This window comes from Phaethon aethereus (genome assembly GCF_964289735.1).
Source record: "Phaethon aethereus genome assembly, chromosome: 4".
NCBI lineage: Eukaryota > Metazoa > Chordata > Aves > Phaethontiformes > Phaethontidae > Phaethon > Phaethon aethereus.
This window is the reverse complement of record NC_138578.1, coordinates 74,675,766-74,700,529: the sequence shown is the minus strand read 5'-3', so window position 1 is coordinate 74,700,529 and position 24,764 is coordinate 74,675,766. Positions and strand designations below refer to the sequence as shown.

The window sequence follows — 24,764 nt, the reverse complement described above, 5'->3', positions numbered from 1 at the left end:
AAAAAAGGTTATTACAGCAGGCAACCATGTTAAAACTGCTCGCATTTCTGTAAGGCACCCTTACTGTATTTAATGCAGAGACTTCTCATCAAATGGAAAACTAGGGAAAATCCTGTAAACCCCTTAACTTTGAATGTCCTTCATCTACATTTGTATGATCCACAAGCATAATCTTCAACATCATTTCCCATAATATTAAACTCGATGTTTTGTAGCAAATGCTAATGGCTCCAAAATGTTTTACTAACCCTGCTGTAATCCTTACCATTTTCTTCACCCAGACTGGAGATGAGAAAGCTGGAAGTAAGGTAAATTTTTGCCCAGCGTCACCCAGCAATTCACACTCGGATGCAGATTGAGAAGTCGGGAGTTGTTGGCTACCAGGCCTTTGCTCCGGCTGCTAAATCTGCAGTCCTCCCTGCTGAGAAATCCATCTCCTGGCACCGAGCTTTTACAGGTGTCTAGCAACGCTGCCCGATATTTAAGTGCCGTAACTGCCAAGAGGAATAGGTTATTTCTGTCAGCCTTTGTTCTAAATTTTCAGTGTTGTCATCAATCAGACTGTCTCGGTTTTTCCAATTAATGCTCTTACTTTAAAGTTGCACCGGGGGAAGGGAAGACATAAAATCACTCACATACATACGCTCATACGCTCTGTGTGTGTGGGGGGGGTGGGGTGGAAACACAGCACTTAAAAAAAAATTATTCTTATGTTTCTGTGAACTTCTAGGGCTGCTTCTGTTGCATGTTGTGATGCTGCTTTTCTGTTTTGCGGAGCGTTGCAGCTCCCTGCTTATTGATTAAGATGCTGATTTAGGAGAGTGAGAAAACTGCCTTGCACCGTCACGGTGCTGTTTCGTTTTGTACTCTTGAGCATGAAATGCGTCTGTCTTATTGTTTGTTCTTATCCGAAGCGTTGTGTGCTTCGCTTTCAAGGTGAGATGGTAGAGAGAACAGGGACAAACAAAAGCTATGAGTTAAAATTTCTAGTTTTCTGGGTACTTTTTGTGAGTGTGTGAGGGTAGGAAACGTTGTGATGAAACTGTAAATGATGCAAGTTGCCACCGACTGCTGCTTTGCTGTGAGGCACTGAGTTTTAATCCACATTTTGGTGCCTGGAGGGTACTTGAGGAAGATGCTTTACCTCGCTGTATTTCTGGGCATCGTTGCTGCACTGTAGCATAAACTGAAAAAGAAGTTCCAGAGAGTGGGAAAAATACTCTATTTTGAGATAATATTTGGTAACAACTATGTAGGGTTAGTAAGTGTGACATGGGGGAAGGTAGCAGCAGGCATGAGGGGGCTGTTCTGCACCTGAGTGGTTATTTCTTCCAACCACTTCAGGAGCCTTTACTTTTTCAGGCAACTGTTTACAGTATTGCAAAGATGCTATGGTCTGTAGCCTTACTTTGATAGCCAGAAATTAACTGGATTAGAATATTTAATCAGATAATAGTATTATTTAGCGATATACCACAATTTCATAAAGGAAAATAAAATTTCTGTCCTACAAATTGCTATACATACATATATGCATGTATACGTAATTTTTTTTTCTATAAAAGAAAAAGCAGTACTTGAATATTACTACCAGTCCTTTTACCCAAGTTGAGTGTTAAAATCAGTTATCTTGGGACATCTCTTGAAACAGATATTAATGATCTGCAACTTTAAAGGATCTAAAACAGAAAGCAGTGAACGCATTTATAATGATGCTTTCCAGTCTGAGGATCCCATAGCATTTTAAGATGCCGTTGTGTAAATACTGTTTTGCTTATTTTGCTCAGTAAAAGCCATTACTTGTTGTGCAGAAGGAGTCAAAGTCAGACAAACATCTACATAGGTAGAGGAGGAGCATGTCTTAGCCAGTAATTATTGCAGTTGCTGCAGCTAATGCAGCTACGTGCACGCGTACAGCGGCGCGGAGCTCAGCGTGGGCTCACAGCCCCAGTAGTCACCCTGGTTCTGGGTACGTTTGGATCCTATGTGGAATATTCTGATAAATATCCAGATAAAGTCAGTTCAGGTGTAGGTCAGTGCACGTGTGCATCTGTCACAATCACCCTAAAATTTCTTTTGTACCCCATTCCTCCACCTCTGAGGTAAAAACATTGTTTGCATGTTAAAATGTCATTTTAGAAATCTATTTTATGTCATTATTTCCTCCTTGAATTCTTGTGTTTCTTTCTGAGTGCCCTATATTTCAACGAGGTGACAAGAGAATGAGAAGATGTTTAGAAAAAACACAGTTAGGATGAGATGTGGAAAGCTTTCTTTATTAAGAGAAACGGAAAAGTTTGTGACCCGCTTGGAAAGAAGGCAAAGAAATACAAAAAAGGAGTTCTAGAGGTGCATAACAATATACGGTACTATTTTGCAGAATATAAAGCAGATATTTCTTTTGCCATACAAGAAGTCATTTATTGGAATTGCAAGGCAAGAAATGTAAAACTAGTTAAAGTCATATAAATTTGTATTACACTGCATAATAAGCATGTGGAACTCATTACTACTAAAATCATTGACACCAAGAGAGTGGTAGGTTTTTTTATTATTATTGTTTTTACTAAAGATTAGATTTATTAAATAAAAACACAGACATGGTTTGTCTTCAAATTCGATAGAGTTATAAAAGACAACGGGTTTCAGGATATTACTAACTGGATGGAAAAGTAAGCAAGTGTCTTTATGGGCAAATGTGCCCCCGAAACCTGTCCATCAAAATGATTCTTGAAGTATTTAGCGCTGACCTTTGTCAGAAGTGAGGCAGCGGGATGATGGGCTGGTCTGGGAGCGGTTCCTGTATTCCTCTGCGTTCCCGTAGTCCAAGTGCCTTTGGAGAAGACTATTCAGGGAAAAGTACACCATGACCTGAAGTAACTCTTACTGGAGTCTCAGTATATTAAATGACCATTTCATCCACCGTGGATGGGTGGAAAATTCTGCACAGCACCATAGGTGGAAAGAAAAATTTTGCAGGTGCATTTGAGTAAAATTCGGCTTTTAGGAATTACGGTAGAATCTGAAATATCTGGTGTGCATAGATCAGCCACCAGGTTTTCAATGTTTGGTTTTAAAGGCACCTGTGTGGTGAGCTCCCGATCTGTCTGTCTTGGAAGGAGGAAGGGCTGAGTCAAGTCTGCTGGAATTCAAAGTTAAGCTTTCTGCTGTGCTGGCCATCAAAAGTTTTGCTGAGATTAGCAGGCCGGCTCTTGCAGTTTAGCATCACTTGGAATATGTGCTGAATTCTTTCTATTATGTGGGCTACTTGGGGCATTCAGCACATATAAACCTATAATTAGTCCTTCTAAAAGAAAGCACTGTCCTGTCACCACGAATATGCTGATCTTAATGCGTAAATGTGCACTGTATCTGTTATAATATTTCCACTGACACAATACACTGTAAAAAGGAAGCAGGGTTTGTAAAGCTTGCACAGTGGTCCACAGTTTTGACTGGTTTCTTCTGAAGTTTAAAAATAAGAACTGTGTGAATGTTAATTTATTATTTTCAAAAACACTACCATCCCCAAAGCCTAGGCAACAGGATGCAGCTGTTGCTTTTTTATTTGAATCGCAGTCAATTAATGTTAATGATTGGTAAATTTGAATCAGTCTCATGGTTTGAATAAAAAATTAGTCTAATTTTTTTATTTTCATGTGTACATGATAGCAATTAAACATTGTTGCTTGTGTAATCTGTTGCTATACTCTATGGCATGAAGCAACTGGAATATTTGACCTCTGCTACAGCAAATGATAAAATGTAAGCGCAGCCAAATTACTGCACAAAGTTAAATTTGAATATTTTACCAGCTTTCTCTTTAATATCAATAATTTATAGCAGATGCACAACTTAGTACTGTACTTTCATACATCTGTCTTTTCCTCACCATTGATTGGTTCACGAACAGTTGCTATTTATTATTTATTTTGAAAGCTTTTCTCAGAAACCCCAGGAGATGGATCTTGTGTCCATTCCTTAAGGCAAGTAGGAATATCAAATACTGTAATAATAATAAAAAAAGCAATAGTATTTTGAGCAAAGAGAAAAGAAAAAAAAAGGCAAGTTATAGATTGCTTGCTTTTTACTGACTAAATAATGATGGTTTTAAAAAGTTCCCTAGAACATAATATTGTAATAATCTTATTTTAGAAGGTGGATTAATAGGCACAGAGAATAAAGTCTGAAGAAAGGTCAACGGCAGCACAAATTACTCAACTAGTGTCTCAGTCCATTCAGTGGAGCGTTTTGGCAGGAGGATCTCAAAGCCCATTAATTTATTCACTTCTCTGCAATAAGACAAGCAACCACCTTTCACCTTAACTGGGTTGACAGTGTTTCTTGTACTTCAGATATTTGTCCACTGGAAACTCATCTTTGACCCCTGAGTTTTTGGAAGGAGTTCTCAGTTTCCCCTGCGCTCAGCTGGATTTTAATAGAGCCTCATGAAACAGCAACAGGTCTAGATAAACTCAGTGTGAATTTATTTTGCAAGCTCTGCTGACTTTCTCACTTACCCCTGATTCTTACCTAATTTTTCTGCCTGTTTTTTTCACTCAGGAAGTGATTTGCCCAATTTCAAAGTGCTGAATATTTGGCTCATCTTCCTCTCTCATTTCTGGACTATTGCATCCCAGCCTTACTATTGTCCTATTTAACTTCTTCAGTTTCACTAAAACAAACAAACAAACCAAAACCAAGAGAAACAGAACAAACAAAAACCCCCAACTTTACATTTTGGATGCAACCAAGACCTGCTGTGATGAGTTACAGTAACGACTGACTTAGAGCAGTAAATTCGTCTTTGCTTTAGACTTAGTTCTGCCAGGGTTATGCTTACCTTGATGCAGGCAAAAACTCTCAGCTGTCTCACTAGGTTTACTGGACTTCTGGCAGTTGTAGAAAAAAAATATTTAAAATCCACTAAATTCTGAAACTTGATATTAATATTACCAAGTTAGCTAGTAGGTTTGTTTTTACCAGAAAGCTAAACCATCACCACTGTTCCAGTGACTGTTCTCCACCTGCAGCGTTCCTACTTCTTTTCCAAAGGACTGACACTCCCTTCCCCCTTATCTTCTCATCTCTCCATCTACTTCATCATTTTTCCTTTATGTATGAGCCAGAGTCCATACAGGTAGATGATTGCTGCTGGTGCTGCTTTTAAGCTAACCAAGTTCTCTTGCCTACCTCCTGGTAGTGTTCCCTTTTTTTAGCCCAGAGCTATGGTAAGCAGTCAGAAGTGGAAGAATTAGTATCCATTCAATGCATTCAGAGCCAGAGAAATACCTGCTTTTATATAGCTGCAACCTGACAGCTGTGTGGGCAGACAATAAACTACAGCTCTTCCTTCAAAATCGTGATAGTTTTAGTAAAACCTGGGGTCTGGGTACACAGTTGAGCTAATCTAAAACCCAAGGTACTGACCTGCTTGGGCAAAACACCTACTCCTGAAAACCTTTGTGAAGCAGTAACAGAATATCCATGGAAGATGTAGGGCTGCTGGTGAATGGGCGGATGATTTAGTGACAGCAGATGCAAGCAATAAGGGTGAGGATACTCAGTGCCTTCTTTATCTTACTCTTTGCTGCCCAGGGCTCAGGCTGGTGTGCATGGACTAGGGTTAGAGGAAATACCAGTAGCAGAAAAGGATGAGTCAGGGATCATCTCCGAAAGTTTGAACAGTGAGGGAGGTCCCTGGTGACTGAAGAAAGGCCGCTGTGGAACCCATCTTCAGAAAGGGCAAGAAGAGGAATTAAAAGTTGATCAGCTTCCCTTCAACTCCTGGGAAGGTCATGGAGCAAGCCATCTTGGAAGCAATTTCCAGTCAGATGAAGGAGACGGTGGTGACTGGAAATAGCCAGAATGGATTTACTAAGAGTGGATCATTCTGACCAACTTGCTTGTTTTCTGTGATTAAATGACTATCTCTGTGGATGGGTGTAGAGCAATTAATGTTTTCTAGCTTGACAGTAGACAGCCTTCTGACAGCGTCTCCAAGAATATCCTTCTATCCAAGTTGGGATGTGATACTCCAGATGGATGGACTACCTGCTGGTTAAAGTCTGGCTGAGTCTCTGGGCTCGAAGAGTCCTGGTGAATGGCTCCTACTCTGCCTAGGGGCTCATCCCAAGTGGAGGACTGCAGGGGTTTGTACTGGGATGTGCCCTGTTTAATACCAACCACCCCAAGGAGGAGATGGGGCAGTGCATGCTCACTCTTCGGCAGATGATGCCAAATTGAGGGGCCGCAGTCTGCTCACGTGAGGGCAGGGCCGCCGTTCAGAGGGACCTAGACAGGCCGGAGAAACGGGCGAGTGCGACGTCCTACCTTGGGATGGTCGAATCCCTGCACTGATACAGACTGGGGATGGACCGGCTGGGCAGCAGCTCTGCTGCTGAGGACTTGGGGGGCCCGGCTAGCGCTAGGCTGAGCACAAGTCTGCCCTCAGAGCCGAGTCGGCAGGCTATCAGCGCCGAGCTTTTCCCGTCCGTTTTGGCACGACGTTTTGCAGTCCTCACGGCTCACACCATGTCTGGTGAAGCCTTGATGCAGCCGCTGGGCTTTGCAGTGGCATGGCCGAGATGTGCTCGCGCATCTTGCCGTCTCGCCCGTGCGGGAGACCGACTGTGGTGAATGCATTGCGATGAGCAGCTGCAGATGGTAACGTTTTAAACAACATTGCTTGAATATATTGGGGGTTTCAACATGGGCAAACAAATGTGGAATGCAGACTTGGCTAGTAGCTTACAGTGGTTTAATTGATACGTTTTTCATGCAAACAGCCTAAACAATAGAACTGAAAATAATCAATATCAAGTGATGGTTGCTGTCAGCCCTGCGTTTAGCTGTTTTGTATCTGTGCTTGATGGATATGCATGTATTTGTAGGTTGTGCTAGATATTCCCTGACTGTGAAATTGCAGCAGCAGGTTGTGAAACATGTATGAAATTAAAATTTTGAATGCATAGAGGGCATAAAAATACGGATGGCTGTGGAGGCTTTGCTATGCAGGACGATGATGTGCATTTCTAAATAGTTGGAAGAGCTCCTCAGACCTCGCGAGAACAAGAGAAAAAAGCAGAATCCTTAAATGGCTTTAAAATCTAAGCAAATCTTTCTGCCTTCTTTCCTCACTGGTGGATTTCCCCTTACCCTAGGCTGATAGCTGTTTAAAAGGAAGAACTTCAAGTTCTCACTTTTAAGTTTGACACCATTTTTATCATGTTTACATGTTATTTAATTGTATCCTTTGCAGGGCCGGTGTGGGCAGGATGGATTCTGAGGTGGAAAAACCTGAAAGGCTTCAAGAAAAGGGGGTGGGCCAGGTGTCCAGGAATAGTTTTTATCCCTTTTTCTGCAAATGGAAGCCTCTTGCTAGCTGGGAGAATCGGATTTGTTTCAGCTTTTTGTCCATTTGAACGAAATCTAGTTTATGAGAATGGAGCATTTGTCATTGGTCTTGCCTTTCCCCTTGTGTTCCCTTGCTGCATTTTCATTTAGAGCAACAAGATCCTAGCTGGGAAAGGCAAATGAAAAGAAAATTTGGGACTCTATCTGGGCACTGGAGTTTCTTTGAGATGTATAATTCATCTATACACCTCAGTTTTATATTTCTCAGTAAAAGTAAATAAAATAACAATGAGTACCAAGTGGGATAGCAATGAACTTTGTGTTAGGACTGAATGATAGATCTCATGAGAAGATGCATGTGAAAGACAAAGTCATGGCTGATAGTCCTTTCACTGCAATGTTTTTTGTGCTGTTTGTAACACATTATTAACTGGTTTTGTTGGATTTTTTTTTTTTGTAAATTACTGATACTCTGTACTTCTTCCTACACTGATCTTTTTTCTGTAACAGATGAAGAGACATCTACACCTCATGCTTGTTATTAGGATGTTTACCTGGGCAATTGAGAGCTTTTAGGCAATATCAGGAAAAACATATGAATTGTATTTGTAGCCACTTGTATTCATCATGGAAAATAAATATTCGCTCTTCAAAGCACGGAAGGACAGTGCTGCCCATAGTTTGGTAAAGGCTGAGGTGTGTTGACTACTCTAGTTGTCAGGGACCACTGTCAGGTTGGTTAGTCTGGCACTCTGTAAGGGGAAGAAAAATTACTCTACAACTAACATAGTACTGTTTCCATTAGAAGTTGTAATGTTCTCTATTTGTATTGAATTTCATTTGAGGTTTACATGCAACTTTTAATCACAGGCCAGAACAAGGAAAAGAAACTAAAAGGCTTCATTGGAGATTAAAAGTGTTGAATTTTATTCTCATTAAAAGCATCCAGTTTGACTTCTAAATGTGACCAGAACAAATGTTTTGTGGCAGAAGATCTGTATGAAAAGTACTTTTACAGGACAACAAGCTTTAATGTTGTATGCCTTTTCTTACAGGAAATTAAAATGCATGACTGACAGTGAAACTGTTGCACCTGACTGGCCTTACTACAAAACCATTGATAGGATCTTATCCAAAGTGACAGACCACAGCGATGTGAAAATGCATGAAAATCAGCAACCAGGTCCTTCTACATCACAGACGGAGGCCTCACAGTCTCCATCAGCTAAGTCTACACCTCTGTATTTGCCATATAACCAGTTTACATACGAAGGAAGGGAAGAGTGCTTTGAAGATGAACATTCAGAGAGCTCGTCAAGCTTACTTTCTTACAAGCTGAGGTAGCATCTATTTTTCCCCTTTTATCCTACTTCACAGAAAGAACCAGATCTGCTATGTAAAGGGGACACCCTAGCACATTTTCCTCTAACAGCTGTTGTATCTCCTCTGTAAATCACAAATGAGATCTGTTCCCCAATCTCAGCCACTTTGCTGAATTAGGGCATTTTCTTTATTCCTTTCTGAGAGACTGGAAGGGAGTAGGAGGACTGGGCAAAAAGTCATATAATATTGCCAAAACTCAGTATGCATGTCACTGCTCACATGAGGTAGAGTGTTTGTAATAGGACCATAGGCATGTTCAAGAGAGTCCTGCCATACAATCAGAGATACAATATTTTGCTTAGATGATTTTTGGCTAGCTCTTGTTTTGCTTTTGGTATGAGTATGAAATTTCTCTGGCTTCAGCTATTATTAAAATGGTGAAAAGACGCAAACTAAATATTCCTATAGACACTGAAATGCTACTCATGCAGTTTGAAAGTACGTTGCAACATTTTAAACACAATTGAGAAAGTCACTTTTTCAAAGTAAATGCTAGTCTGAGAATGCAAACATGTGTTTCCTTTTTTGATAAGATTGGAGTTCTCTGGAAGGCAGTGTTTTAACAAAAGGCAGGGTTGTACACTTGATACAAATTTTAGACTTTACTGGGCTCATTTTTCATTGAGTGGTGTGAAATAAGAGTTGATTACAGTTTTCTGGCAGGAAAAAAAGTTGATCCTAGAGATCCTTATCATAAGTCTGTGAGGCTTTAACTGTAACAGTAAAATTATCTGTCAGTCATGCAACTGAGAAGGTGTTGAGCTGGAAGAAGAACCAACCTAACAAGTTCAGATTATTGTTTCCAGGCCTACTCTTGGATGAATAAAACTAGGGTAAATTCATTCAATCATTCAAGCGAATAGTCCTTGAAGAGCTGATTATTTTTAAAAAGTTTTTTTTGGCAACTGAATATATATTAGGGTGTATAATTCTTGAACTGTAGCAACCTTTTTGTTCACAAGCAACGTTTTTTTTTACCATAGTTCATCATAAGTAGTTGATATCCCTGATACACAGTCTCTCTTGATTTTAGGATTTGCAAGCTCCAAGATCATGTTTCTGATGCAGTAACTTTTTTACCAATTCATAAGTTGATTTCCAAGAATATTATTTAATATTTAATTAGAAGGTCACTTTCCCACAAACGTAAGGTATAGTTTATTCACTAGACTATTTGATAGCATCAGACTTTTTAAAAATGCCAGATGTTAAGTTTCTTCAGCTCAGGGACAGCTCCAGGACAACACAGATTTTGTACCATAGGTGACTGGTGGGGGAGGACAGAGGTCACCACACCGGGTTTCATTACGGAGTGTAGACAACCCATCACAGAAGTCAAGCTAACCAACCACAGATGTGTATCTAATGTGCTTACAGTGTGCAGGTAAACTCCCACTCTCATGTAGATGCTTTCATTTACAGCTGAAGTGGACTTAAGCCTCTCTAACTGAATTATTTCCATAGTGATAAGATCTGAAAAATTTAGGCTATAGTGCATTTTAGCCAGTTTCAGGTTCAGTGTTTTGGTTTTTTTTGTGGTTTGTTTTGTTTGTGGGTGGTTTTTTTTTATTTATTTTGTCCAAGGTAATTACCTAACCTGTTTTAGTAAAAAATATTTTAATTTTACTTGGCCAGTTTAGAAACTGCAGATCATTTAAATCTGGCCTTTAATGGCACAGGCTGGCTGCAAGTCTGTCTGGCAGGCAGTGACACTTTGTCCACGCAGTAGGTCAGGCTGCGGTGCTGCTGTTGCCTGCTAAGGGTGGCTGTGCAACAGGGCTTGGGAGCAGCAGGGAAGGGTAGGTCAGCTGTCAGTGGGGTAGGACCTCCATAATACATTGCTCCCTGACTTATGAATGCAGCCATGTTCTCACAGTCTCTACCACAGAAGAATTTTGTGCTATATGATATTGTGCATATCATCCAACAGCAAGAAATGTACGTATTCACAAGTTCTGCTGTGTTTAAAAATAGAAAACGTTGAGCAGTAGATACCACGTGAGAGATTAGTATAACATTTCAGGTGAGCATTGTGATGGGATTAAAAATTAGAAGGCATTTGTGATATTAATGGGGCACGCATCTAGAAGGAGGGAAGGTGGTATTACAGTAGACACAGGGGGTTTTGAAAAGCTTGTACAGCTTTGACCTGTTTAGTTTAGCCTGATGAATGAGAGAAGAGTAGAAAACCCTTTTTTGGTCAGAAGGAAATACAGCACTTACTAATGATATCAGATGGGTTAAAATCACTTAGAGCTGCCATGGTAAGACAAGGAAGACAATTCTTTTAGAGTTACTAATGGAAAATTATGAACTGAAAAGCAATTTTCGGCTTACGCAATTAGTGTGTCATCCTGCATTTGAAAAACACCTTGAAATAGCCAACAAGAGGAAAAAAGAATTCACATGCAAACTTTGTGCTCAGCTTGACTTTTTTTGTAAATGCCCTTGCCTCTAAACAGTGCACAACTGATCTAACAGATTCAAAAAGTACTGGGATTTGAAATTAAAAGAGTGTTTCAGGTCCTCAATTTCCCTCTCAATTTTTGTACTTTGTGGCTATGCAAAACAATTATTTTGAAACATATTTTGAAAAGTATACACACATATCTATATGTAAGATATAGATGCATTTTACAGCTGTGTGTTTTACAACTGTATATTCCTTTTTTTTTTCTAGGAAGCAGACTATACACAGATCAGTCAAGTGTGCAAAGTAAGCTTATGCTATGGGATTTTTTTTCTTCAGTAATAAAAACCATGTTATGGCAACAATGGATAGTGAAAAAACCTCAAACAGTACTTTTTTTAAAGTCAACTTTTAAAATTCTGAAAACTTTACTGTTATTTCCTTAAACTCTCAAACACAGCTTTTGAGTGTCAGCTTTGTATTTTCCACAGTGTCCTTGAACATAGCAGGAGGCTACTTGGCTATATAAATTAAAACTTGTTAAAAAATATTGAATTTAATGTTTAGCTTTCATCATAGAGAAAAATGTTAAGACTTATACTTCAGTCAATATATACATACTCCTAAGCTAAAAATAGTTGAAACTGGGTTTCTTTGCATTTTATTTGAGATTCTTTGAGTTTGGGACCTTCTTACAAAAAACAGATTTTGCTAGTTAGTGATATACAATTAATGTGGGATAAAATTAATCTTTAGTTTTGTTGCAATTTGCAGATGAGAAAAACATTTAGAATCTCTATTTCCCCTTAAGGGGTGCCCGCTATTTGTTTAGTGTTGTTCTAACACTGCTCTTGGGCTTCAGCAAAGCCTGTATTATACTGCAATGTCCATAAACCATCTGACAATAATAGAATTATTCTGTTACGGTCAAATAATATAATACAATGTGGTGGAGTCCTGTACTACGGCTTAAAATTTGAAAATCAAAATTCCTGACTCCACGATAAATTACTTTTTACCTAATTGAAAACAGTGTTGTTTCACCCTGTGGAGCAATTTATAGTCTTTATTTTCATTGTTAAAGTAATGACAGAATATAATTATACAGGCTGTGAATCTGGTTCAGACTTCACCTCTTCTGCCATTTCTATCACGCTGAAAATGAGGGTGAAAGAGTTACTTTCATAGATTAATGGACTGTAATAAAACCACCACGTCATGTAGTCTGGCTTCCTGTTAAACACCATCCATGTGTCTGAATTCAGTTATTCTGGTGTGGAGCCCAGAAACCTTATGGAGTGGGTTCTGTGATGTTCTTCCCTTCAGCAGAGGACTACAGCACTCAGGAGCCCTGTGCCTTTGTTGTCCTCCACGTCTTTGTTCCTTTGAGATTTTTTTTTTTTTTTTTGACTCTTGGAAATTTTTTACTAGATGTCCAGTCTAGATATGACATACTCAGAGGATGGAGAATCCCCTCTTCCCTACAGGGAACTGTTCGAGTAATTAACCCTTTGCTTAAACCCGTGTTTTGTTTATGACATGAATATAGTGAATTAAACTTTCAGATGTTACTTCTATTTATCTTTCGTTTTACTATATTGGAGACCCTTTCAGTATTTTTCACTTTTTGCCTCAAGGTTGTTGTGTACCATGATCACACCATCTTTGGTATTCTTTAATTTTTTTTAGATTAAATAGTTTGGTACAGAAGGTTTACACATGGAGGAAGAGTAAGAATTGGTAACATGAGTTAACGAAGATATGAATTGTTCAATAGAAGTGCATTAAAACTTGGTGAGGATGCTAATTCAGGAAATAACAGTTTTGGCAGAGCCTTTAATCTTTCTAAAACTATGCCATAGCTATTTAAAATCTGAATGGGCAGCATCTACAAAGAAGTCTGAGCTTTAGGCTATGCACATTAGGTAGTGCCTCTTAACTCATTATGCAGACTTGTTATCATAGCAAGATGCTTTGCCCAGGCTCCAAGCCATTTTTGTGGTTCTTTTCTACACTTTACTTCAAGGATGAGGCTCATTAATTCTGAGTGCATTTGGCTGTATTTGAATGAGCCTAGTTTACCAGAAGATCCAGGTTACCTGATTTTCAGTCCTCGCACTCTGAAGATCTTTGTGCCATCTCTAATATTAATATTATTTATTTCTAGATCATTGTTAATTATTTTCCAGAAAGATATGGGTTACGGAGATCTATGCAGATTTGTACATCGCTAAAAAAGCACAACCAAGCCAGAAACAGCTGTTAGTAGTTGAAAGCCAGAAGTTCCAGAAACCGATGGTACTGGAGACCCATTTGCCGTGAAGTAGTCAGAAAGGAAGAATTGTATTTATGGTTTTGTGGAGGGAACACATTTTGGTAGACAGATTACTCTTTGTATTCAACTCCCGTTTCATTAATTATTCACACACATCCCTGAAATGAGCCTTATTGGGTGAGTGTAGGCAATCAATTGAGGAACTTTTAATTGAACGGTGAATTAAGTTGATCTTAGATAGGTAGACAGCAAATACATTTGTGACTTGCCTAATACATTGCCTAACTATATCTGGAGGTTTTGCTCTGTTTCCCCCTGGTCCCCAGTGCACACTGTCATTCCTGCTCAGCATCCTAGATGCGAAGGAACATTTTCTTTCCCTGGGTTTACTTCATTTGAACCCTGCCTGCCTGTTTTGGAGCATAGTATGGAAATGGCTTTGCAGGGTCCTGCCTGGAACATGGTCCCAATGCCAGAGCTCTTCCACACTTCATTTGTATGGTCAGAGGAATACCAGTGCCAATTCTCTTGGAGATAACTGCCATAGACACTGGAGGCCCAAGTGTATCAGCAGATTGTGTTTGAGGTCCTGGATTTCCTAGACCTCTCTTTCCCCCACATCTCAAACTCTACCTTCAGAGACTAGGCTTGGCAAAGAGTGGAGATGCTTCTTTGGCAGAGGCTATGGATGCTGTCAGGAATCTGTTGCACCCCTATTGTCACAGAGGTGTTGGCTGTCCAGGAATGCAAAATGGAGAATCAGCAACAGGAACTGATTGGTGTTTGCTACAGCAAACATTGATCACTTCTTATGCTCGTGCCTATAGACTGCCAAACGAGACATACTCCTAGCTGCAGCTGAGGATACTGGTGGGTTAGTTGGTGCTGAACCCATATTCCTATCTCTGCTTCCCTCTTGATTTTCCATGATAAAAAGTTATTGACACTGGAGAGGTCTCTCTGACTTGCTGCCTACGTGACCTAGAACTTCTCAAGAAAGACGGCTCAGTATCTGAGGAAACACTTCAGTATTCAAATAAGTCCTTCAGGCATCACTGGACATTTTACATTGTTTCATGTTGCTGAGGGTTCTTTACTCATAAATTAGATTCTTTAGATCCTTCTTTTGTAGACCCCTTCTCAAGAGCTCTCCTTAAGAGCTATTCTGCAAGAAGAAAGGATTGTAATTTCCAAGTCCTTGCTATGGACTTGTGAACGACCATAAAACCCTCTCATTGATAGTCACTATGCTGGAGAGAAAAGGAGGTTGGGAACACCACCAAAGCTAGGTGTGTCTGAAATAAGTATTTCTCTTCAATTAAGGCTGTCTAGTTACCAAGTCTTGCTTGTTATTTGTAAACAAACATAAAGAGTACTTAGGAAACCTTGAAAAATCCTTATGCCCCGGCTTTTGGGGGGACTTCTCTGTGCTGAAACCTGACTTTGAGCAAGCACTTGTCAGCGGGTACTTCCTTGGTTATTAGCATACTGCAGATACTGCTGACACAGCTCCCCACGAAGCTGCCATCACCACCAGATGTTTTGCCTCTCTTTCCTCTAGGGAGCTGTGCAAGACAGTTATTGTCTTGGACGTGTGGTTATATGTCTTACAGGTTTTTGATGGACCACATTTGTTTAACTGAAAAACAGTTAAAATCCTGTACAGACTCTGGGACAACACTTCAAAGATGATTTTTTTCCCCCTTCTCTTAAAAATAAGGCTTATTTTAGATCTTTCAGTACAAATCACTCCATTACCTTTTTTATGGGTTTTTTGGTCCTCATTGAAATTAAAAACCAAATGGCAGCCACAATTACCAAGAAAGTCACAGAATACTCAGTGCAGCTCTACCATTGACCTGCCTCAGCTTTTCTCTCATTCCTTATTTAGGACCATTCTCACCAGGACTTACTTTGACAAGACGCAAGCCCTCTTGTGGCTCTATGAGCCAGTTCTTGTTTCAGACACGAGGTCTTACCATAACTACTCTCTAGTATTGTATAGGGAAGAGGATAGAGATCCACTGAGTTCTCAAAAATTAAATCCTCTGTGAAGACAAGTTTAAATTAAAAAGGTGCCTTTGGCTAAAATAATATAATAATCCCTCATTTTGGAAAATTTCTTGCTCTGCCTACCAGAAAGCATGCATTCTTTGTGAATGTGAGTGCAGTGATGGGAACCTTGCAATAACAGACTCAGTGTTGTCCTTAGACTGATGTACACCTTTTCCACTTGCTTGACCTCTTTGAGAACCTCATTTGAAATCATTCCGGCCCTTAGAGTTAATTGGAGCAAACAGAATTTGCTGTCAGCCAAGACCCATTCTTGCAGGATTGTCTGGCTGTGATAATCTCAGTGATCAGCTTGACCCACAGTTTGAGCAGCGTAGCATGTATTTTGTTTTACGCAAATGTATTTGATGTCCTAAATCAAATATGATATATAGAATCTGCAAAGGTGAGTTTATTTTGTATACCTTCCAAAGTTTTGTTTAGCATAAAGATGACTCCTCTTTTCCCTTAGCATCACTTAGAGCAGTGTAATGGTGATAAAGCCGTTTGAATTGTGTAAGTAAATTTAAATTCTTGGATAATCTGAAAGCTAGCGATCTTTGTTTACCATATTAGTGTAAATTTATAAAGGAAGCTTGTTGTTCTTTCTTACCTATGCACAGGGGACAGCACATCTAAATGACTAAAGAGTACTCAGAACAGTTTCCCATGAGAACAATTCTAAATTTTTTTTCTCTAAAGTTGTAATAGCATTTAATTTAATCCACTTGTTTCTTTTCATAGACCCCACCCTTTTTGTGTCATTGCGCTCTTAAGTGTCAAGGGGCTTGTGTCTCTTTGTTATATTTGCATTAAGTCTTTCAGGTGCTTAGAATTGTTTATTTCTCTTGCCGAGAGATCTGAATGTCACTGTTGCACAAAGCCTGTCAAGTAGGGATAAGAATATGAATGAAATTAGGATACAAACCTGCCACAGCCGAGTGACCTCCCTCCCCAATTCCCTTCTTCACATTAATAAAAACACATTCCTCAAGAGTCAAGTTATCTTTATTCAAGTACGTCTTGAAATCTGCAAGGTGTTGACATGGCATAGCACTCACAACTCTGCTATCTAATTGTTGTATTTCATCCAGAAATAATACTGCGTTTGGCAGAACACGACTGAGATTGCTGTTTGTGTGCAAGGACTTGAAGACCCATCATCAGATAACTTTGATGCTGGGGACTCCAGTCTGGAGTTACAAAAGGTGTGAATGACACATGGACTGTCACTTTAAGATATAAAAGAAGTTATTCAGCTGTAACCGGAGGTTTTAAAGATGTGTAGTTCATTTGCACATTTGCCTTCTACTTGCCTTTCTTCCTTCTTCACAACGCAGCATGCTTCTTTCTTAGATTACAGGTTAAGAGAAACAGATCTACGTGTGTGTGTTCCTGCTTGTACGCCGCGTAGGCTGGTTTTGAATTTGTGTGTTGCGTTGTCACCCCAAGCTAGGACGGCCATGTGAACTACACATCTTGAGAGCACTGTCTTTATTGCTAGGTTTATCTCTTTCTTCTAAACCAGAAACTCAGCACGATGCAACGTAGAGGAGATTCTTAAAATATTACCCCAGTGGCACAGCAGTTCTACAGATTTCAGATGAGGATGTACAATTTGATACATGTTTGTTTAACTTTTATACCCTGAGAGAGCTTAGAGACATTCGGCTAGAGGAGCATCGGCGTGACTGGATACATAGACAGCCTTGGGTTTGGCAATCTGGTGTTTTCTCCAAGGGCTACGAATAGTCTTTTTGAATTTCAGAAGAACTTTTTTTAAAATCCAAATAGCAATTAATTACTATATTAAATACAGAATCTTGCCTTTATATTATGGTGAAAACAAAACTATAGGCACAGGGTTATAGTGTACTTGAAATTTTTGTTAAATGTTAGGAGTTTGAAAGGAAGTATGGTTTGCTTTGTTACTTATCCTACTTGATAAAATTTGTCATTAAGCTAAATGAGAGAAGCAGGTAGCCACAGTATCCTGTGTCTGTGACAAATACATTTAATTAAAAAAAAATCTTAAAGTGCAACTTGCAGATGCCTCTAGAAGCAAATATGAAATGTGATCAATCTGTGACCTGTAAGAAAAGAGGGAATCTTGTAAGCTGTATCCTGCTAAACCTTTATGTTGTTTATAATGTTTTGTGATGGAATATATGAATAAGTGGTCAGTGCAACTGCTGTGTGTCTGTGCAAGGGCAAATTCTTGAGACTAGTATGATGTAGTGGGATCATGGGATCAGCCTTACTGATGTGATGCTTTAAAAAACGAGCTGTAACTTAGCACCACACACAACAGTGCAGCACTTTTGCCAGATGGGATGGTTATTGCAGCTTTAGAACTAGAGTTTGAATGGCCAGATAAGCAAAATGTCTCTCCAATACAAAAAAAAGATGGTATTCTGCAGGGAAAATTGTCATTAAAAAAAATCAGATTTCAAACCTTTTTTTTTTTTACACTCTGTAATACTATGCAATAATACAGAAAATACTTTGTTTTGACATGAACTCGAGAGGGAATTTATTGGAGAACACAGAGGGTTTTAAAAGTAGGACTAGGCTGTAGCTTGGACAAGAATGTAGTATAGAATTTTAGGTTCTAACATAGTTTTTTTTAATAAATCTGAGTTTAATTGTTACACAAATATTCACATTTCAGAGCTGAAGAAAGACCAGTTAAGAAAAGAAAAATGCAAAGCTGCAGCTTCCAGAAGAAGAAGCTGAAATTAATGGAGGCCATGTTGGAAGAACAAAAGAAGTTGAGTAGAGCTATGGAAGAAACCTGTAGAGAAGTGCGCAGGATTCTGGATCAGCAAAACATCATTCAAGTTCAAAGCTTACAGTTACAGGAGAGAATGATGAATCTACTGGAGAAAATGATCTCCAAATCTAATGTGTAGTTTCCTTTGTGAATGCCTCTGAGATTACTCCTGATATTATAGATATCCCTTTATTGCACACCATATGTGTGTCTGTTGCCCTATTCCCAGGTTTTCCATGGAAATTGAAACCATAGTGTAATCTTAGTTAAGCAAAGAGAACAGATAATGCAGGGTGAGAGCTATCCAGTATGTTAAAATTAGTGCAATATATGCCTAAGTTGAATTATTTTTATACGGAAGGGTTAAGGGATGAATAGCTCTGGGAACTTCAGTACTATTTATGCCTAGGTCAGGTATTTTACAGACAGTGGTGGTGTATATTGCTTCACATCAAGGACTATAGCTTGACCTGTTGTAGGAGAATGAAATAGTGCATTTCTAAACACGGTAATTGCATCTTGACTTTGCTGATGATTAAACTCTGTTTTGAAACATACACCATGATTGTACAAGTGACCTATGGTTCTTGTGAAGAGCTAGTTGGGACCATGAGATACGTAATTTTAAACTCCATGCCTGATATGAATAGTACTCTATTAGAGTAAAAATAGTCTATTCAAATACACTTTTGATATAAAAAGAAAACCCCAAACCCACCTTACTATATACCGAATACTAAAATGTATAGAAGATACTTGAAGTTGCTTTTGATATTAAATGTTTAATTTTTTTCATTATAAACTGGAATCTGCTGACTTAATGAACAACCAGCAATGAAAACTCTCATTTATTCTCTATCACAAAAGAAAAGTATTGTACTGTGTGTATATACATATATCTATATAATCTATCAAATGAAATAAAGAAAAAGAAGAAACTTATTATTGCTGGGCAGATATTATGCTTTGGGACAGTGAAAAATACTGGAAGAGATAACAACAGTCAGAGGTTTTTAATTCTTAATTGAAGTGTAAAGATCTCCTATACTGATGCCCAATATACAGAGATGGAAGTCACGAAGAACATTGGACACCTCTACAGGAGTATTTGTGGTGGGACAACTTCGGAATGCAGTTACATGTTTTAAGGTGTGGTCTGTAAGGCAGCTCAACATTGATACACCACAAGAGGGAGCTGGAGGCATAAGGGACTGTATTTAAGTCGTAAAAATGAAGTACCAGCGAGTGTTTGGTTCTCCAGTGAAACACGACATTGAAATAACCTTCAACATAAATTCAAAAATTCATCAGCCGAATTTCCTATATACCATTTCTTTTTGCGTTCGCCTTGAAAAAAGTATTTCTGCTGCTTTTACTGTGTTTGCAAGCCTGAAGATTAGATTCAGATATAGAAGTATAGAAAATATAGCATTAAAGTTATGGCTAGGAACTCTGGCCATTTTCCATTCCCACTATTAAATAATGTCCCCTTTTTGTTTTTTAAGGTGTTTGCATTTTCCTATATAGTTTAACATGTTGTTGCCTAAGCTAATGTTAGCTAAACTGTTTTAAAATGCAGACCCAATCAATTAATCTGTAATTATGCTTGGTGAGTAGCTAAAGGTTATACTCACCAAGCAAATTAATAGTATGTGGACATATTTCTTAGAAGATCCTGCAGTTATGAAGTTAAGAATGATTAAGTATGTAAATGTGGCCCATTCCTACAGAATTTAATTTAGTTCATGATAACAGAATAATGCAAAAAAGTAGCAGAAGACTGAACCTGCAGAAAATGGTGGCTGCTGAACTATAAATGAAATAACTTTCCTTTACTCCACCTTTGGTACATTGATTGGGTGACTGGAAAAGGGCAAGTGTCTGGTGTGATTCTGCAAAGATGGGGTGATAGCTGACATGTAGCAAAAGTTAAATTCCAAATACTTTTGTGTAGGTATTTGAATTAGACGTACAAGAAAGAGAATCATGAAACCTTATCATATCTCTGCTTGCAGAACTACTGGTAAAAGCAGGACTGTTCCTAACGTCGTACAGGTGATGAGAATACTTGCAAGAGCATTGTCATACAGGCATATAAGAGAGAGGGAACGTATGTTCTGTGCTTTGTCATGGTTTTGCACATTCCAAATGTAGATCTGTCACAGATTCAGGTGGGCTGATGTATCCATGATGTAGTGCTTCCTGACACTTTAACTTGCTTACAGTAAGATATAAAGAAACTCTCCCTGACTCAACGGGAATTAATAATATTTACTGATACTATCTACTTGAACCTAATAGCAATTAAATCCAGCTAATGAGCAATAACAATGGCAGCATATTTGAACCTTGTACTGTAGAGTAGGTAGCCCCTCTCCTTACATGCTATGAGAATTATAACTCCAGAGCTGTAGGAACACAGGAATGGAGGAAATCCGCTGATTCCTTGCCTGCTACCACAAGCAACCATGTTGAGACAGCCACCACCGCTTCACCGAGGCAAAGTTCTGCCTGACCAACCAAGAGGCCTTCTGTGATGGAGTGACCACATCAGTGTATAAAGGGAAGAGCTACCAATGTCGTCTATCTGGACTTCTGTAAGGCCTTTGACACGGTCTCCCACAACATCCTTCTCTCTAGAGTGGCGAGATATGGATTTGATGGATGGACTGTTTGGTGGATGAGGAATTGGTTGAATGGTCACATCCAGAGGGCAGTGGTCAATGGTTCAATGTCCAGATGGAGATCGGTGACGAGTAGTGACCCTCAGGGGTCCATACTGGGACCAGTACTCTTTAATATCTTCATCAATGACACAGTGGGATTGAGTGCACCCTCAGCAAGTTTGCAGATGACACCAAGCTGAGTGGCAGGGTTGACATGCCCGAGGGACAGGATGCCATCCAAAGGGACCTGGACAGGCTTGAGGAATGGGCCTATGTGAACCTCAGGAGGTTCAACAAGGCCAAGTGCAGGGTCCTGCACCTGGGTCAGGACAAACCCCGGTATCAATACAGGCTGGGGGAGAAGGGATCGAGAGCAGCCCTGCTGAAAAGGACTTGGGGTGCTGGTGGATGAAAAGCTGGACAGGAGCCGGCAATGTGCGCCCACAGCCCAGAAGGCCAACCACATCCTGGGCTGCATCCAAAGCAGCGTGGCCAGCAGGGCGAGGGAGGGGATTCTGCCCCTCTGCTCCGCTCTGGTGAGACCTCACCTGCAGTGCTGCGTCCAGCTCTGGAGCCCTCAGCACAGGAAAGACATGGACCTGTTCGAGAGGGTCCAGAGGAGGCCACAAAAATGATCAGAGGGATGGAACATCTCTCCTGTGCAGAAAGGCTGAGAGAGTTGGGGTTGTTCAGCCTGGAGAAGAGAAGGCTCCAGGGAGACCTTGTTGCAGCCTGCCAGTTCTTCAAGGGATCTTACAAGAAAGATGGGGACAGACTTTTTAGCAGGGCCTGTAGCGATAGGACAAGGGGTAATGGTTTTAAACTAAAAGAGGGCAGATTTAGACTAGATCTAAGGAAGAAATGTTTCACAATGAGGGTGGTGAAACCCTGTCACAGGTTGCCCAGAGAGGTGGTAGATGCCCCATCCCTGGAAACATCCCAGCTCAGGCTGGACGGGGCTCTGAGCAACCTGCTCTAGTTGAAGATGTCCCTGCTCACTGCAGGGGGGTTGGACTAGATGACCTTTAAAGGTCCTTTCCAACCCAAACCATTCTATGATTCTATATAAACCCTTTTGTAAATGTGTGGACCTGTATCTTAAAATGAATTGGGTGTTTTGTCACCAGAATTATAAGAAGCACTGTATTACAGATAGGTTAGCCGCAAGTTAGAAGATTGCTTCTAGGATTATTTCTGGTCAATTTATACCACGTTCCTCTTGTATCAACACCGTGATTTAGCTGCTTCCTTTAGTGTTTACTCCTGGGAGTCAGAGGTCGTATGCCATGCAGCCCTTCTTCAGAGGAATAACACTTTTTTATAAGGTAGGAATTATTCTGATGGCTGTTTTGCTAATTTTGCTCTTTGAGTTTATTCTTTTTAAAGATGACCAGAATGATACACAACATTCTTGATGAGACTCAGAACAATGCCTTACATAAATGCATTAAAGGAAGTGGTGTTTTCTGGAGGTTGTGAGATTTTATTTCTACATATAACATCATTTTTAGTAGTTAAATGCAGAAGTTCAGTTTTAAAAACTCATCTCTTTAACAAAAGGCTTTATTCATATCCTTCCAGATTATATGTGTTCTAGCCATGTTTTTGTCCAGAGAGTGAACACAGCACTGCAGTGGACAAATACAGCTATTTTCATGTATGACAATTTTTCTAACGCTTTTTTTGACAACAGGTTGAAAATTCCCTACCTACCCTTAGTTTCTTCTTGCTCCTGTTTAATTTGTTTTAGTAAATACTGAACATTTACCTGAAAAAATAAAGTAGGTGTTTTTTCTGTTTGTTTGTTTTTTAAGGTAGGCACAAATTTCTCATCTAATGGGACAGTTAGCTGCAGGTAAAGATATTTGAATGGTTGAGATATTCAGACTAATAATAATTTGAAAGACCTGCCTAGAATTAAAATGCTTGGTAGAATTCCTGGTTTTGCAAAACTGAGACACTGCTGCTGTATCTGTAAGAGTAGGGAGTTTAGAGTGTAATAAGGAGAGCAAATCAGGGGTTACTCAAGTTTATCACTATAACTATGACATTAAAGGAACTCCCTCATGGCTTCTGGAAGTGTGATCAACAAACAAACTGTAGCACAGGAAAACAAATTTCTTATTTTCAGGGCAGTAACGGGGTCAACACAGTACGATATCACTTTCACTAAATGAAGTGTCTGTATTACATACACACACACAGATGGTGCAAATGGAAAAAATAAAAAGGGGAGGAAATACACTGCCTGGAGGCAGGTGACTTTGAAAGTGATGTAAAAATAGAATGTAAAGGAACCTGAGGAGGCAGATGAGAAAAGGAGACATTGAGAAACATGCAAGCAATTGGGGAGAAGCGGACTGTGATGAAAGATAGGAAGAAAAATGTCGGGCAAAGGGGCAAAGTAAATGCCTCCAAGCAAAGCTAGTAATTACAGGGAAGAGAAGGAACAAAACATTTTAAAAGACAGGAAAGTGAAAATGGAAGAAAAAACACAACGTTGAAGGAGAAAAGTTTATAGTATGAATATGAAGAGCTAACACTAGTGAAATGATGTATATTTTGAATAGATGGCTCCTACACATAAATAGCGTACAGCAAGTAGTGACTTTTTTTTCCCACCAGAGAAAATTAATTTTCTGGACAAATATTTCGAAGCAAAAATATTTTTCACAAACTAGAGAGGTTAAGTAATTTGTAGGAGGATCCCATTATAATTAAACAGCATTTTCTCATGTTGGTAGTAACAATTTGTTGGTTAAAATGCTTTGTAAGCATTTTTTTTTCCTTGACTTCAAATTGGAGAAGCATTTTAAGATTTCAGTTTATTTCAGGCCTTGCTAAGTTTAACAGTTATCCACAAAACCAGGCAATATAATTATGGACATCGTTTTCTCCATAAATGGCTATCTCTTTTACAAAGTACAAAACCAGCAAACAACACACATACAGAATTTTAAAAATTATTTTTCCAGACTTAGTCTGACCAATTCAGTGCAGACAAAAAGTTTACAACTCTGTGGACTTCCCCTAAGTTGACAGCCTGGTTCTGTAAATAGTCTATGGTACTAAAGTTAATGGGACTATTCAGATGAGTAAATTTATTGAACTGTTTATATATATGTTTGCAGGATCGGTTCCTACACTGATAACGTAATGTGAAAGGCAAATTTGAAAAAGAAAATTAGGAACATTTGGTGGAGTTATGTCAGCAAGTAAATACTAACCATCTGGTCTCTAGATTGCTAATCTATTTCCCCTGATTTTATGGGTAGCATACTTCCTGCATGTGCAAGCTTGAGACTACATCATTAAACTTTTCTATTGATCTTTTTAGCATTTTAACAGAAACATGTAAATTACTTTGCCATTTTTGGGGTGAAATTTTGTTTCTATACATAATTTTTCTCATTGGAAATTTTTCATTCTCTTTCAGCTTATTCTAAGGTGTTTTATTGAAACACATTTCTAATAAGGATGAATAATTTCAGGTATGTTCTTTGAAAAACAGGTCACCTGCAGTGAACGACATCCAGTTATCTAGAACTGACCAATTACTACAGAGAAGATCTCAGTTTGGTCTTCGTTGAAAATTATGTCTTTGGAAAATATTTGCAGTGTAGTGAAGAGTGTTGCTTGTATTCCAAATCTCTTGTCCAGTACTAATTTTTTTTTAAAGAAAGTAGCTCATATAAAATTATATTTCAAAGTAGCTGCCGTCAGTCATCTGAAAACGAATCCTTTTATAATTCTGTTCTCTTAAACTGTGCTTCTTCCATCAGGTTCTAAGAATTTGGCAAATAACTCTTAAAATGTTTAAGATATTAAGTCATATATATCTGAATTTGG

General features: G+C 39.1%; 1 protein-coding gene across 1 annotated transcript in view; it reads left to right on the top strand.

Moving 5' to 3' along the window:
- The window catches only part of MSANTD1 (Myb/SANT DNA binding domain containing 1), a gene marked incomplete at both ends in the record, with an annotated part of 33,180 nt that extends 14,792 nt beyond the window's left edge, over window positions 1-18,388 (top strand). Inside the window, 2 exons of the mRNA XM_081998981.1 lie at window positions 8,412-8,696; window positions 18,148-18,388. Coding sequence (XP_081855107.1) covers window positions 8,412-8,696; window positions 18,148-18,388 — 526 coding nt within the window. The remainder of the gene's footprint in view (window positions 1-8,411; window positions 8,697-18,147) is intronic.
- Window positions 18,389-24,764: the final 6,376 nt, after the last annotated feature.